Source organism: Kogia breviceps, chromosome 18 (assembly GCF_026419965.1).
Source record: "Kogia breviceps isolate mKogBre1 chromosome 18, mKogBre1 haplotype 1, whole genome shotgun sequence".
In the NCBI taxonomy this organism is placed as follows: Eukaryota; Metazoa; Chordata; class Mammalia; order Artiodactyla; family Physeteridae; genus Kogia; species Kogia breviceps.
The window spans coordinates 8738318-8753180 of record NC_081327.1 but is presented as its reverse complement, the minus strand read 5'-3'; the positions used below and the strand labels follow the sequence as shown (position 1 = coordinate 8753180).

The following is a 14863-nucleotide window of genomic DNA, read 5'->3' as shown; positions in this document are numbered from 1 at the left end:
GGAGGGCTTCCCTGGTGGCGCAGTGGTTGAGAATCCGCCTGCCGATGCGGGGGACACGGGTTCGTGCCCTGGTCCGGGAAGATCCCACGTGCCGCGGAGCGGCTGGGCCCGTGAGCCGTGGCCGCTGAGCCTGCGCGTCCGGAGCCTGTGCTCCTCAACGGGAGAGGCCACAACAGTGAGAGGCCCGCGTACAGGAAAATAAATAAATAAATAAATAAATAAATAAATATGGGGAAAAAAATGCATCAACTTGAAGGCAACCAATTTGGATTACACATTTATTCTAACCCCTCCCCCCAAGTCACAAATGTATACGAAAGTTTAGCTAGCGGGAAACCAGAGCAGTGAAGCACCCTCTGGCCTTGTGCGTCTTGAGAGGGGGCTCCTCCCACCTCCACACATGTTGATCCCACCCCCACCCAGTGGGTGAGGCGGAGGCATCCCACGAGGTCTCGCCACACGCAAGCACACGTCAGGGCTGAGTTCCGAGTCTCGGGGACGTGAGAGCAGCGCTACATCAGGGTCAGGGTGGCGCAGGGGTTACGGGTTCTGACCGACTGCTCGTCTTCACACCCCGCCTCTGCTCCTTCCCCGCCTGTGTGACCTTGGGTAGGTGATTTTCCCTCTCTGTGCCTCGGTTTCCTCATCAAGGCAACAAAGAAAATGTTATGGGGACTTACGTAGAGCACTTAGATCAGTGCCTCGCACCTAACCAGAGCTCAATGAACTCCACCGATTTTGGTAATGACCACACCTCACTGACAAGGTGGGTCACTGACCTTGACATGATGCGGGGAGGGCAGTAAAACAGTCCCTGGCCTCCAGCAACCCGTGCTCCAGAGATGTGTCAGTGCCAGAGTGGACTGCCCTGGGGTAACCATGGCAACAGGCACTAAGCCCGCTCACCTGGCTCCATCAATCACCCCATCATCCAGTGGTAGCTCTGTCTCTTGCCTTCTTCCCCTCGTCATTTAACCCACTCAAGTCACTTCCAATTTTAAAGACACCCCTACCCGGGGCCCACCTCCCTCAGCTCCCTCCACATCAGAGGGGGCTCTTCTAGAAGGAATTAAGATGCTGTTTCAGAACCCTGGTTTCTTGGTTTTCTAGCTGGGTAGGTCTTGGGTCCAGAGTATTTTCACTCCGCTGGGGACGTGAGGTGAGGGAGGAAGGGAGAGAAAGCTGGCCCCTCCCACTTCGCCTAGAGCTGCTGGGAGACGGGCCAGGTGGAATGGGTCTAACCTCATTCATTGAATGCTAAGATCTTGGGTGTAATCTGGGGCTCTTCTGACAGAGAACTGTGCCCCCCCACTCTCAACGCTGCCCCTGGGGTGCCTTTGGCCTCTGTGTAGAGCTCTCTGCCCCCCTCCCAGTAACCCGCCTCCCTCTCATCTTCCTCCTTTTCCGGTACCAGTGCCCTCAGCACCCTGCATCCTTTCTCCACCTCCCTCCCTGCCTCTGCTCTTACTGCTTCGTCACCCCACTGGCTCGTTGGCCTTGGGCAAGTCCCTTTGCTTCCTCTGGGCCTCAGTTTCCCCATCTTGGACGATGCTCTACCACTCACCCCCATCAGAACCCTCTCAGCTTCTCTCCGAATTTTAATGAGGCTTGTACTCATTCTGGAGATCAGATCATGATTCTTTGACACATCCTTCAGATGACTTCCTCCCTCCAGGGCTCTTTTAATTGGGAAACATCTACAGTCTGAAAGACAGAATGCAGACTGGTGGGGCCCAGACCCCTCCCGCTTCAGAGGTGAGTCCTGGAAGAGACTCCAGGTAATGAATGGTGGTTCCTGGACTGTTCCTCTCACCCTTGTGGTTCCCTGAATGCCCATGGGGTTGGCAGGAGTCCCAGCGTACTCCTGGGGTGGGGAGGTGGAGTGGGTTAAATGGTGGCCCACCAAAAGATGTGTCCACATCCTAACCCAGGGAGAGTTATGGGAGCTTACGTGGAAAGAGGGTCTTTGTAGATGTAATTCGGTTAAGGATTTCGAAGTGAAATCATCCTAGATTTAGGGTAAGCCCTAAATCCAATGACAGGAGTCTTTCCAAGAGACAGAGCAAAAGAAGGCCGGGTGAAGATGGAGGCAGAGACTGGAGATAGGGGGGCCCCAGCCAAGGAATGCCTGAGGCCAACAGAAGCTGAAGAGGCAAGGCCAGATCTCTGGCCTCCAGAACTGTGAAAGAATCAACTCCTCTTTTGTTTTGTTCTGTTTTGCGGTACGTGGGCCTCTCACTGCTGTGGCCTCCCTCCTGTTGTTTTAAGCCACCGAGTTTGTGGTCATTTGTTATGGCAGCCCTGGAAACTAAACAACAAAGGTAAGACCAACTGGTGGCCTAGCCCAGCGGGCTAGAGGGGGTTATGGAGGCAGGAGGGGGACAGTTGGACCAGTCCAGAGCTGCAGGGAAGGAAGGCAACAGCACAGAGATCTATTGATTTGATGGAACACGGGGGCTGTGATCGTGGCCGGCAGTCCCGAGAGAGGCCACTGAAGAAGACAGTGCGGAAGGTAGGAAAGGACACGTCAGGAAAGGCCCACGGACTCTGAGGACGGGTTAACAGGGGCTGAGGCTGAGACCGGTCGGACTGGCCACAGACAGGATCGATTTTCCACCAGAAGCAGGGCTGGTAGGGCGTTACCAGGAGACCCTGCAGGGCCATTCCAGTGGGCTGTGCCGTAGACTGAAGGATGAGGAGACTCCCGTTGGAATATTCCATTTGAGTGTCTCAGGGGAAGGTACCACGGCTCAGGTTAAGGTGAAAGGTGTAATATTTGATGGATCACCTGCAAGCCAAGATCCTTTTTTTCCCCCTCATAAGAGGAGTGATGCCCAGACAAAGCCCACCTTAGAAGGTGGAAGAGGCAGAAGCTCACTGAAAGACACCGCGTTTCCTTACGCCAGCCTGTACCAACTGACAAAGGGAAGGAGGTATTCCGATGTGAAGGCTGAGAGTCCCGGGGAAAAGTAACATTGATCAAGTAAATGGAGGGCTGATAGGTTGATTTGGCTCAAGTCCGGCTCCATTTCTTCTTCTGTCAGGAGTGAGCATGTTGTCCTGCTGGCTGGGACCCCAGAGGTCTGTGTGGTCTGGAGCGGGCTGCAGAGACAGCACTGCGGACTGTACCAAATGAGCGCGAGGCTGCAGGCGGCTATGCCGGAACGCTTCACCTGCTGGGGGCTGGTCGCAGGGGAAGGTACCACGGGTCAGTATGGGGTGACCTAAGCCAAGTTCCATCCACACCCCGGCGGTTTCCAGTGGGCCAGCACAGGGAGGGGTAACGCAGGGAGAAGGCCACATCAGGGCACACAGGGCCACGTCTAAGTTCAGGCTTTGGCAGGCTCCTTTTCCCCGGAGGAGGACACTTCCTGGGACGTGGGCTCTGCCTGGGGCGCGGGCGGCGGGTCTGGGGCGCAGAGCTGGGCGCGCACCTCTTGCAGCTGCGCCTGCAGCTCCTCCAGGGCGCCCCGCGGCGGCGCCGCCTGCACCTGCGCCTGCAGGGCCTCCAGCGCCAGCGCCAGGCGGCCCACCTCGTCCCGCATCGCGTCCCAGGCGACGCGCTGCTCGTCTTCCTTGTGACGCTGGTGCGCCTGGTGGCGCCAGTACTCCAGCACCAGGCAGCCGCCGCCCACGATGAAGACGGTGGCCTCGCCCAGCAGCTCGGCGCCCAGCTCGGCGGCTGCCTCCTCGTTCAGCGGCTTGATGACCGTGCCCCGGAAGCCCATGATACGCATCTTGGTCCGCATCTCCACCCAGTGGTACACTGCGGGGAAGACAGGGGTCAGGTCGTGCACGGGCAGCCCCCCTGCCAACACCGCCCCTCCACGCCTTGGTGTCCAGGTGGGAGAAATGGGGACACAGCAGCCCAAATCACCAGGGGGCACTTTAAATAAGACCCCTGCACCTGGACTGGTCCTAGGAATGCCAGTCCCCACCCCCCGCTGGGGTGAACTTCAGAGCATCTTTTTAAGTCTCCCAGAAAATTCTGGCAAGGAGCCAGGAATGAGAAACTCTGCCCCAGAGGGGAGGTCCTGAGACTGGGACCAAGCCCCTGGAAGCTCACTAGGAGCTCCCAGGCTGCAAACTCCCAGGGAGGTGTAAAGAAAGGGTCAGCCGCTGGAAGCTTAGCTCGCTCCCTCGAGCCGCCTCCCCTGGCACCGTCGCCCCACCCACTGCCAAGAAGGCAGACCCCCTCTCTTTCCAGATCTTCCCCAAATGCAAAATCAGGGCTGCGACGGAGAGGGACCTCCTGGATCCAAAGAAACGGCAACAGAAATGTAGGAATCGATGCTAAGCGACGAACACAGGGTGACCAACCCTCTGCGCAAGTCTGGCGCCTCCCAGCCTAGACCTTCACCGGCCCTGAAGATGGAGCTAGAAAGAACTCTGAGCTCTTCACGGCGAGGTTTTGGCCACGTACCTTGGAAGAAGCTCAGAGGTGACTGATGCTGCTGCAACGAAAACTCGCTTGCCCAGCTGTTCCTTTGTGAAGGAAGATTCTCAGCATCTGAGTCTTAGAAACCAAGGCTGAATTGATGCTGAACCCTGACTCACTTCTGTAATAGTTAACATTCATCCAAGGATACATGGGATTACTGGGGATGCCCTGTTTTCTAGCTCATTTGGAGATTCATTTCCTACATATCATTTTACTTTTAACGTTTAATAATTATCCGTGAAAATGCATAAAATATAAAATGTTTTAAATTAATTGTGGACTAATAATTTTAAAGGTAATTCAATCCAGGAGAAGAGATTTTAACATTTAGAATCTTATGGTCTCAGGAAATTAAAGAATTTCTGTACATATTTTGATTGCTGATACATCATTTATTAGATAGAATTCTGTGGGAAACAGAACTGTAAATATAAGTTCAAGGACAAGGAACAATGTAAAATTTCCGACTGTAGACAAAGAGCTTGCTCATTTTTTTTTCTTATAAACTGGACATTGGCAGGCACCACATCACAAGAGTGTGTGGATTGCATTAGAGACTTCAAAGAAAGGATGCTCCAGGTGCTTACAATTTTCAGTATTCTTAACACACCAGAAATTACTGGGCTGGCCAAAAAGTTTGTTTGGGTTTTTCCATAAGACGTTTTTTGTTTTTAAGTAATTAATTAATTTTTGGCTGCGTTGGGTCTTCATTGCTGTGCGCGGGCTTTCTCTAGTTGAGGCGAGCGGGGGCTACTCTAAGTTGTGGTGCGCGGGCTTCTCACTGCGGTGGCTTCTCTTGTTGCAGAGCACAGGCTCTGGGTGCGCGGGCTTCAGTAGTTGTGGCACGCGGGCTCAGTAGTTGTAGCTTGCGGGCCCTAGAGCACAGGGTCAGTAGTTGTGGCGCACGGGCTTAGTTGCTCCGCGGCACGTGGGATCTTCCTGGACCAGGGCTCGAACCTGTGTCCTCTGCACGGGCAGGCGGATTCTTAACCACTGCGCCACCAGGGAAGCCCTTCCATAAGATGTTACAGAAACTACTGGCCAACCCGATATATCCTTTGCAGGTACCTGAACTTATGAACAGAAGTTTTAGCTGTCAACTTGCAAATGCACTAAAGGGTATATAACTTTTCAATTTTTTAAAGGAGTAAAATTTAAAAAAAATTTTTAAGTGGTAGGAATGGGAATAAAACACAGACCTACTAGAGCATGGACTTGAGGATATGGGGAGGGGGAATGGTAAGCTGTGACGATGTGAGAGAGTGGCAGGGACATATACACACTACCAAATGTAAATTGGATAGCTAGTGGGAAGCTGCAGCATAGCACAGGGAGTTCACCTCTGTGCTTTGTGACCACCTGGAGGGGTGGGATGGGAAAGGTGGGAGGGAGGGTGACACAGGAGGGAAGAGTTATGGGAACATATGTATATGTATGGCTGATTCACTTTGTTGTAAAGGAGAAACTAACACACTATTGTAAAACAGTTATACTCAAATAAAGATGTTAAAAAAAAATAAACATCAAAAAAAAATTTTTTTTGTTTGTTTTCATGAAGAAAACAATTTTTTTTAAGTAGAAAAATGTTTGAGAAGCTCTGCCTGGAGCCGGTGGTAAGAGCCGAGGAGTCTACCCGGGGCCCTCTCAGGCTGTGGTCTCCATCACGACTCATTGTTACGTAGGCCCTGGTGCTGTGGGGTTCCTGGGGTCCAGGCTGCGAAGAACCCTCCCACACTGAGGCCCCAGCATCAGGTCATCCTGAGGTCCTCGTGGGGCTCTGCCACCTACTGTGTGGGTGGTGACAGTCCGTTTTGAGGCTCCTCCAGAAAGGGGAGATGAGGACCATACACCATACACCAGGCTCTCAACACCACACCCCCTTCTACTGTTCTGGTCCGGGCTGTGTCCCCGCTCTGACCAAGGTCCCCTTCTTGACCTCTCTATTCAGGGACCCTCCATTCCTCCCATCCGCCTGTGTATTCCCTTCCAAGTGCCTCCATCACAGCTGGGAAGGATGCTGTCACCCAGCCAGCTGTTTGCACTCCGTCCCCGCGCTGGACCGTGAGCCCCACGAGGGTGGGCCCAGGGCCGTCACAGTCGTGGCTGTGTCCCTAGCACTGTCCACAACCCAGGACACTGTCCAGAACCAGGCCGGGCGCGCAGACGGTGCTCAGTGCATCTCGTTGACTGCGTCAGGGGGTCCCTGCCCCAGCTTCCTCCCCACCTGCCAGCCCCGGCCTCAGCCCCGCAACCCTTCTCCATGTAGTAATCAGGAGCTGCTTAAAGACAACAAAAACCAAAACAACTACCACTCTTTTCACTAATGAAAGTAACGCACCGCATGAAAATCAAGTACTCAAACGATACAATTAAAAGCCAGGAATTCCCTGGTGGTCCAGTGGTTAGGATTCCGCACTTTCACTGCTGAGGGTGTGGGTTCAATCCCTGGTCGGGGAGCTAAGATCCCACATGCCGAGCAACGCGCCAAAAAAAAAAAAAAAAAAAAAAAAGAAGAAGAAGAAGTTGGAACAAAAAAGAAAATAGCCAAAGTAGTCCCCCGGCCTAGTCCTGATCCCTCAAACATCCCTCTAAATCTTGCCCTGATAGGCCTTTTTGTCTCCTAGCATCCTCTCCTTGACATCTGATGATAAGTATACGTTGCTCATGTCTGTTTCTGAGTTTTCCAACTGGAAATTTGCTTGTATTTATACAACTACTTCCTGTTGGTCCCTCGGCCCCACCATAAAAGACGAGCAGTTCTTCCCCCAAGCAGCCTGTCTTCCCCTGGACCCTCTGCTCCCCATTCCCACAAGTGATTTGTATATTTGTATATTTCTTATTCTTGTATTTACACTCTTTTCACCATCTCCCTCAGCTCCCAACATGGCCAGGGAGGAAACGAGCAGCCCCTCTGGCCCTCTCCACCCTCCACATCTCCCTAGGCCAGACCACGCTTTCACATGATCAGGATTTGACATGCAGGCTGGTCGGTGGCGATAACACGGCCCCTCGTACTCTGTGAAGCAGCCAAGTCAGAAAAAGAAAATAAATAACTGGCACATACAAGGTGACAATCACGGAAGCACATACAAGGTGACAGTCACGGAAGCACATACAAGGTGACAGTCACGGAAGCACATACCAGGTGACAATCACGGAAGCACTGCTCAGTGTGATGTGACGAAGCTAGAAAGGAGCCCCTGTGATGGGCTGTGTTAGGGAGGGGCCGCCTGGAGGGAGCACCTGGACGCCTTGATGCGTCCTCGGGATCGAGGTCCGACAGCTTCTCTGCCCTTACTCCACAGAGCACGTGTCAGTTTGCTCTCGGCTGGACAATGATTTTCTAGGATGACTTATCTTCCCTTGCATGACAGTTCTCAAACTGCAGATCCTGTCCCATGAGTGGGTCATGAGATCAATGTGGTCGCACAAACCAGCATTAAAAGTATAATCAAGAATATAATTGTTCGGGAACCGCTGACTGAATGACCCCTTGCAGGGGTCGTCTCGCAACAGGAGGTCCTGATAAAGAACGAGGTGCTGCCGCCGAAAACTAACTGGGAGAATTCAGGAGGGGCTGAAAGGAGGGAGGACGCTCCAGCCCACAGTATGTCTTGTACAACTAACCCAGGAGGGGTCAAAAGGAAGAGGGAGGACACAATATGTCCCGCCAACCTCCCAGAATCCTCCTCACTGAAATCCATCTTGGCCGAGAGATGCGTGCCACCAGGAAGGATCCTGAGTCGGAGTGATTGGCCGGAGACGACCCGGAAACGAACCCCATCACCATATAACCTGACACTGCAAGCCACGTGGCAGAGCCGTCCTCCTGGGTTCCCTTACCCTGCTGCTCTCCGCCCGGGCGCCCCTCCCCAATAAAGTCTTTTGCTTTGTCAGCACGTGTCTCCTCGGACAATTCATTTCCAAATGTTAGACAAGAGCCCACTCTCAGGCCCTGGAAGGGGTCCCCCTTCCTGCAACATAACAGAAAATATTCGATGCACTTTGAGGGCATTATGCTAAGTGAAGTAAGTCAGAGAAAGACAAATACCATATGATCTCACTTACATGTGGAATTAAAAAAAACAACAACAGGGACTTCCCTAGTGGCTCAGTGGTTAAGAATCCGCCTGCCAGTGCAGGGGACACGGGTTCGAGCCCTGGTCCAGGAAGATCCCACACGCTGCGGAGCAACTAAGCCCGTGCACCACAACTACTGAGCCCGTGAGCCACAACTACTGAAGCTCCCGTGTCTAGAGCCCGTGCTCCGCAACAAGAGAAGCCACCGCAATGAGAAGCCCACGCACTGCAACAGAGTAGCCCCTGCTCGCCACAACTAGAGAAAGCCCACACGTAGCAACGAAGACCCCACGCAGCCAAAAATAAATAAATTTATAAAAACAACAAGTCAAGCTCACAGATACAACAACAAGAAAATAAAACATCAAAGCCAATCTTAAGCACTCAAGGAAAGTACTGTTTCACAAAACTTTTGGTCTTGTTTTGTATGTGACTGTACGAATATGTGTGTGATTGGAACATGGTCAAAAGGTTGAAAGCCACTGTCCTAAGTTTTGGCTGGAATTCCACGGAGTCTACAGATCATTTTCAGGACAGTGACATCTTCCCAACATTGAGTTTTTCAATCCACGAATGTGGTATCTCTCTCCACTTGGCCTCTCATTTTCTCTGCAAGTCTTACACCTCTTTGGTTTTACTTATTGCTAGGTAATGATATTTTTTGCCGTTATTCTTCATGGTGGTTTTTTTTTTTTTGGCTGTGCCACCAGCTTGCGGGATCTTAGTTCCCCCACCAGGGATGGAACCCGTGCCCCCTGCAAAGTGCAGAGTTCTAACCAATGGACCAGTCCTAACCACTGGACCGCCAGGGAATTCCCTGTCATGGTATTTTAAATTTCATTTTCATTTTGGTTGGGGCTGGTATATAGAAATACAGTTGAGTTATGTAAATGACTTTCTTTCCAGTGACCTCCTTAAATCCATTCTTTTTTTTCCTTTTTAGTGAAATATAACGTATACAAAGTACACAAATGTCAAGTGTAGAGCTGGATAATTTTTTAATACGTAGGCATCACCTAGATCAAGATCTAGAACATTCCCACACTACAAATGGCTCCCACTTTCAAGCCCTCTTCCAGTCAGTACCGCTAATGTCACTATTCTGACCCCTTATGATAGATGATATGTTCTCTTTAAATCCTATTCTGTCTTCTTCGTGATAGATCGTTTGTAGTCTTTCTGGCCTGACTTCTTTTGTTCAGCAATATATCTGTGAGATCCACGGTGCTGCCATGTGGTTCAGTTCATCCACTGTATGGATGGACCAGTTCATTCATGCGCACCCCACTGAGGGACATTTAGGGAGCCTAGAGCAGAAAGGTTTCCCAGGAGTGAAACTGCTGAATCACAGGGCATTGCATCAGCCGGACAATCGCAATAAACATCTTAACGAGCTTTTCTGTTGCTGGGAACAAGTTGATCCTAAAATTTACAGGAAACTCAGAGGTCCTAAGAATAGAAAAAATTTAAAGCAGAACAAAGTTTGAAGATTTACACTATCAGATTTCAAGACTCACTACAAAGCTAAAGTAATTAAGATAGTATTGGTAGGAGGATGAACAAATAGAAGGCTGAGAAAGAACAGACTGTCCGAAACTAGACCCACACATATCTGATTGCTTTTCAAATGCTAGACCCAACCTTGTAGTCTTGGAATAAATACCACTAGGTCATAATTTATTATCTTTCTTATGTAACGCTGGATTCTATTTGCTAATTTTTTTTTTTTTTTCCTTTTGCGGTACGCAGGCCTCTCACCGTTGTGGCCTCTCCCGTTGCGGAGCACAGGCTCCGGATGCCCAGGCTCAGCGGCTCCGCGGCACGTGGGATCCTCCCGGACCGGGGCACGAACCCGTGTCCCCCGCATCGGCAGGCGGACTCTCAACCACTGCGCCACCAGGGAAGCCCTATTTGCTAATATTTTTGTTTAGGATATCTGAATCCATGTTCAGAAGAGATCTTAGCCTAAAATTTTCCTTTCTTGTAATGACTTTGTTGGGTTGTTGTATCAGTGTTCCACTGGACTCATAAAATGAATAAGGAAGTGTTCCACTTCCTCTACTATTTAGAAGAATTGGGGTAATGACATTATTTCTTTCTTAAATGTTTGCAAGAATTTACCAGTGAAGCCGTCCGAGCCTATGGTTTTCTTTATGGGAAGGTTTTAAATTATAGACTCAATGTCTGTAACAGATATAGGGCTATTCAGATTCTCTATTTTGTCTTGTGTCAATATTGTTAGTTGTGTTTTTCAAGGAAATTGTCCGTTTCCTCTACATTGCCAATTTTTTTGGCTAAAGTTGATCATAATAGCCTCTTGTCATCCTAGAGTTAGGATCTGAATTCATGTGTCATTTTTCATCCCTTTTAATGGAAATTTGTGTTTTTCCCCCTGAGTAGTAGTACTTATCGTTTCAAAGAACCATCTTTTGACTTTGTTGATTTCCTCTACTAAATGCCTGCTAACTCCTAGTTGTTCTTCGAGGTGCGTCTCAGGTATTTCCTTCTCCGGGACTCGGTCAGATCACCACTCGGGGCACCCTCAGCTCCCTGGGCTCCGACACCCCAACCCTGGTCCCTCTTGGGTGTCGCTGGTGACAGCTCTGTCTCCCCCACTGGATCATGCGCTCTCCAAGGGCTGGGCCCAGGCCCGTTCTGCTCTCCCATCTCACACCTACATTCACCTCTGCCTGGGATACCACTCCCCCACTCCTCTTTTCCCACTGTGCCCCAACTCATCTTTTAGGTCTCACCTGGAGTGTCCCTTCCTCTAGGAAGCCCTCTCTGATACCCAGGCTGCGTCAGACACGTCCTCTAGGTTCCCAAAGCTCCCTGGGCGTCCCTCATCATGATGCTGTTTATTCTAGGTTGAATTTTTAAAAAAGAATATGGATGCAGAACGCCTTGCTTCTAAAATGGATATAGAAATAAGTTTCACCCAGCCTCGTTTGACCTTTCACCAAAAAGGCGGGTTTCACTGTTTTTAAGATCCTTGAGGCCTCTGGCCTCTCCCTGCTTCAAGGGAACTCTTTTCTCACTGCCTGGAGGCTGGACTGTAGCTCCTTATAAGGGCAGCTTCCCAGAAATGCCCAGTCCAGCACCTGGCATCGAGAAGGCATCGAGACGGCACTCGGCGAATGTTTAATGAGTGGATGAATGGCTCATCTTCCCTTCAGGTTTTCTCAAATTTACCGTATTTAGTCACGATAAGCATCCAAATTTTGACAAAACGTTGTCTGTTTCGAAGTTTATATATATATTTTTTCTTTTTTTTTTTTTTTGCGGTACACGGGCCTCTCACTGCTGTGGCCTCTCCCGTTGCGGGGCACAGGCTCCGGACGCGCAGGCTCAGCGGCCATGGCTCACGGGCCCAGCCGCTCCGCGGCACGTGGGATCCTCCCGGACCGGGGCACGAACCCGCGTCCCCTGCATCGGCAGGCGGACTCTCAACCACTGCGCCACCAGGGAAGCCCTCGAACTTTTATATCCTAACTAAAGTCTGACGTTTACTCCATCTCTGAGGAGTTGAGAATGCTGCTCCTCCCAAGGCGGAGAGAAGTAAACAGGCTGCTTTAGCCAAGGGGAAGGCAGGACTCATCCAACCCGTTCACCTGCCCTTAGCCACCCTGCTGAAACTTATAACATCATACCACGTGGCATACTGCTACCTTCACTCACTTCTACTCTTTTTTTTTTTTTTTTTTTTTTTTGTGGTACACGGACCTCTCCCGTTGCAGAGCACAGGCTCCGGACTTCTACTTTTTTTTGAATTGAAGTATGTTGATTTACAATTTTGTGTTAGTTTCAGGTGAACAGCATAGTGACAGATGATACTCCATTACAGTTTATTACACAATAATGTGTATAATTCCCTGTGCTATACAGTACATCCTTGTTGCTTACCTATCTTATATGTAGTTTGTATCTGTTAATCCCATACCCCTGAATTGTCCCTTCCTACTTCTCTCTCCCCTTTGGTAACCACAGTTTGTTTTCTATATCTGTGTGTCTGTTTCTGTTTTGCATATACATTCATTTGTATTATGATGTTTTAGATTCTGCATACAGGTGACCTGATATTGTATTTATCTTTCTGACTTATTTCAGTAAGCATAATATTCTCTAGGTTCATCCATGGAGCTGCAAATGGCACCACTTCATTATTTTTTATGGCCAGGTAATATTCCATTCTACATAGACACACACATACATATATATCTCACATCTTTTTTTTTTTTTTTTTTTTTTTGCGGTACGCGGGCCTCTCACTGTTGTGGCCTCTCCCGTTGTGGAGCACAGGCTCCGGACGCGCAGGCTCAGCGGCCATGCAGCCGCTCCGCGGCATGTGGGATCCTCCCGGACCAGGGCACAAACCTGCGACCAGGGCACGAACCTGCGACCAGGGCACGAACCTGCGACCAGGGCACGAACCTGCGTCCCCTGCATCGGCAGGCGGACTCTCAACCACTGCGCCACCAGGGAAGCCCTCATATCTTTTTAATCCAGCTGAGGTAGGAGATAGATGACGCCCCAGGCTGAACAGCTCCAAGCGGTCTCCTGCTGATACTCTGAGATAAGATACCATCAGGAGTATTGGGCCTTGCCTGGGTAACAGCCAAAGCCACTACATTCTTCTCATGCTTGTGGTGAAGGGGATTTCCCAGGCTGACACATGCACGGGGAAGGTCCTCAGTCGAGGGGAGGGAAAAAGAGAGGGAGGAGGCACCAGCTCAGGATCTGTCCTGCCAACCTGGGAATCCACCTTCACTGAGAGATGCGCATGCACGCTGGGAAGGACCCTGAGTCAGACCAAATATGGACACAGGCGGGATGATTGGCCAGAGGCAACCCAGAAGACTGCCCCGATGGAAGCAACTTAAATCCTTCCTATTGGCACGCAGCTCACTCCAAGTTCGCCCGTGTGTTCTTCCACGCGTACTTGGCTTGTATTAAATGCTTTATCTGTTTCACAATCTTGGTCTCTTTGCTGAATTCCTTCTTCAAAGAAGACGAGGACTGAGGTCCCTCTTCTTCCCAGAAGAATCACAACCACCTGCTGATGGGCACTTAGGTTGCTTCCATGTCTTGGCTATTGTAAATAGTGCTGCTATGAACACTGGAGCGCACGTATCTTTCCAAATTAGTGTTTGCGTTTTTTCCAGATATGTGCCTAGGAGTAGAATTGCTGGATCATTTATAGCTCTACGAAGAGCAGCCCTTGCTCACCGCAACTAGAGAAAGCCCACGCTCAGCAACAAAAGACCAATGCAGCCAAAAATAAATAAATAAAATAAATTTATATATAAAAAAATGATAGCCATTCTGACAGGTGTGAGGTGATACTTCATTGTGGTTCTGATTTGCATTTCTCTAATAATTACTGATGTTGAGCATCTTTTCATATGCCTGTTAACCATTTGTATGTCTTCTTTGGAAAAACGTCTATTCAAGTCTTCTGCCCATTTTTTGATTGGATTGGGTGTTTTAAAAAAATATTGAGTTGTATGAGCCATTTATATATTTTGGATATTAACCCCTTGTTGGTTGCATTGTTTGCAAATACCTTCTCCCCTTCCATAGGTTGTCTTTTGGTTTTGTCAGTGGTTTCCTTTGCTGAGCAAAAGCTGTTAAGTTTAATTAGACCCACTTTATTTACTTTTGCCTTTATTTTACTTTTTAAAAATTTCTTTGTTTTATTTATTTATTTATTTTTGGCCGCGTTGGTTCTTCATTGTGTGCGTGGCTTTCTCTAGTTGTGGCGAGTGGGGGCTACTCTTCGTTGCGGTGTGTGGGCTTCTCATTGCGGTGGCCTCTTGTTGCAGAGCACGGGCTCTAGGAGTGCAGGCTTCAGTAGTTGTGGCTCATGGGCTTAGTTGCTTTACAGCTTGTGGGATCTTCCTGGACCAGGGATTGAACCTGTGTCCCCTGCATTGGCAGGTGGATTCTTAACCACTGTGCCACCAGGGAAGTCCTTTTTTTTTTTTTTTTTTTTTTTTTTTGCAGTACACGGGCCTCTCACTGTTGTGGCCTCTCCCGTTGCGGAGCACAGGCTCCGGACGCACAGGCTCAGCAGCCACGGCTCACGGGCCCAGCCGCTCCGCGGCACGTGGGATCCTCCCGGACCGGGGCACGAACCCGTGTCCCCTGCATCGGCTGGCGGACCCTCAACCACTGCGCCACCAGGGAAGCCCGGAACTGCTTCTTTGGCTTTTATTTCTTTTGCCTTAGGAGACTGGTCCAAGAAAATGTTGTTATGATTTATGTCAGAGTGTTTCTTCTAGGAGTTTTCAGGTGTTACATTTAGGTCTTTAAACCATTTTGAATTTATTTTTGTAGATGGTG

General features: G+C 49.9%; 1 protein-coding gene across 2 annotated transcripts in view; it reads right to left on the bottom strand.

Annotated features, from left to right (window-relative positions):
- OPA3 (outer mitochondrial membrane lipid metabolism regulator OPA3) overlaps positions 1-14863 on the bottom strand; it is a 56946-nt gene that overhangs the window by 16904 nt on the left and 25179 nt on the right. The window contains exon 2 of one of the 2 annotated variants that reach the window (XM_059045265.2): positions 265-3766. The exons of the other annotated variant lie outside the window; for it this stretch is intronic. Within the exon in view, the coding sequence (XP_058901248.1) occupies positions 3330-3766 (437 nt within the window). The 3' untranslated portion in view covers positions 265-3329. Of the gene's footprint in view, positions 1-264; positions 3767-14863 lie in introns of those variants that run through there. 2 annotated transcript variants of the gene reach the window in all.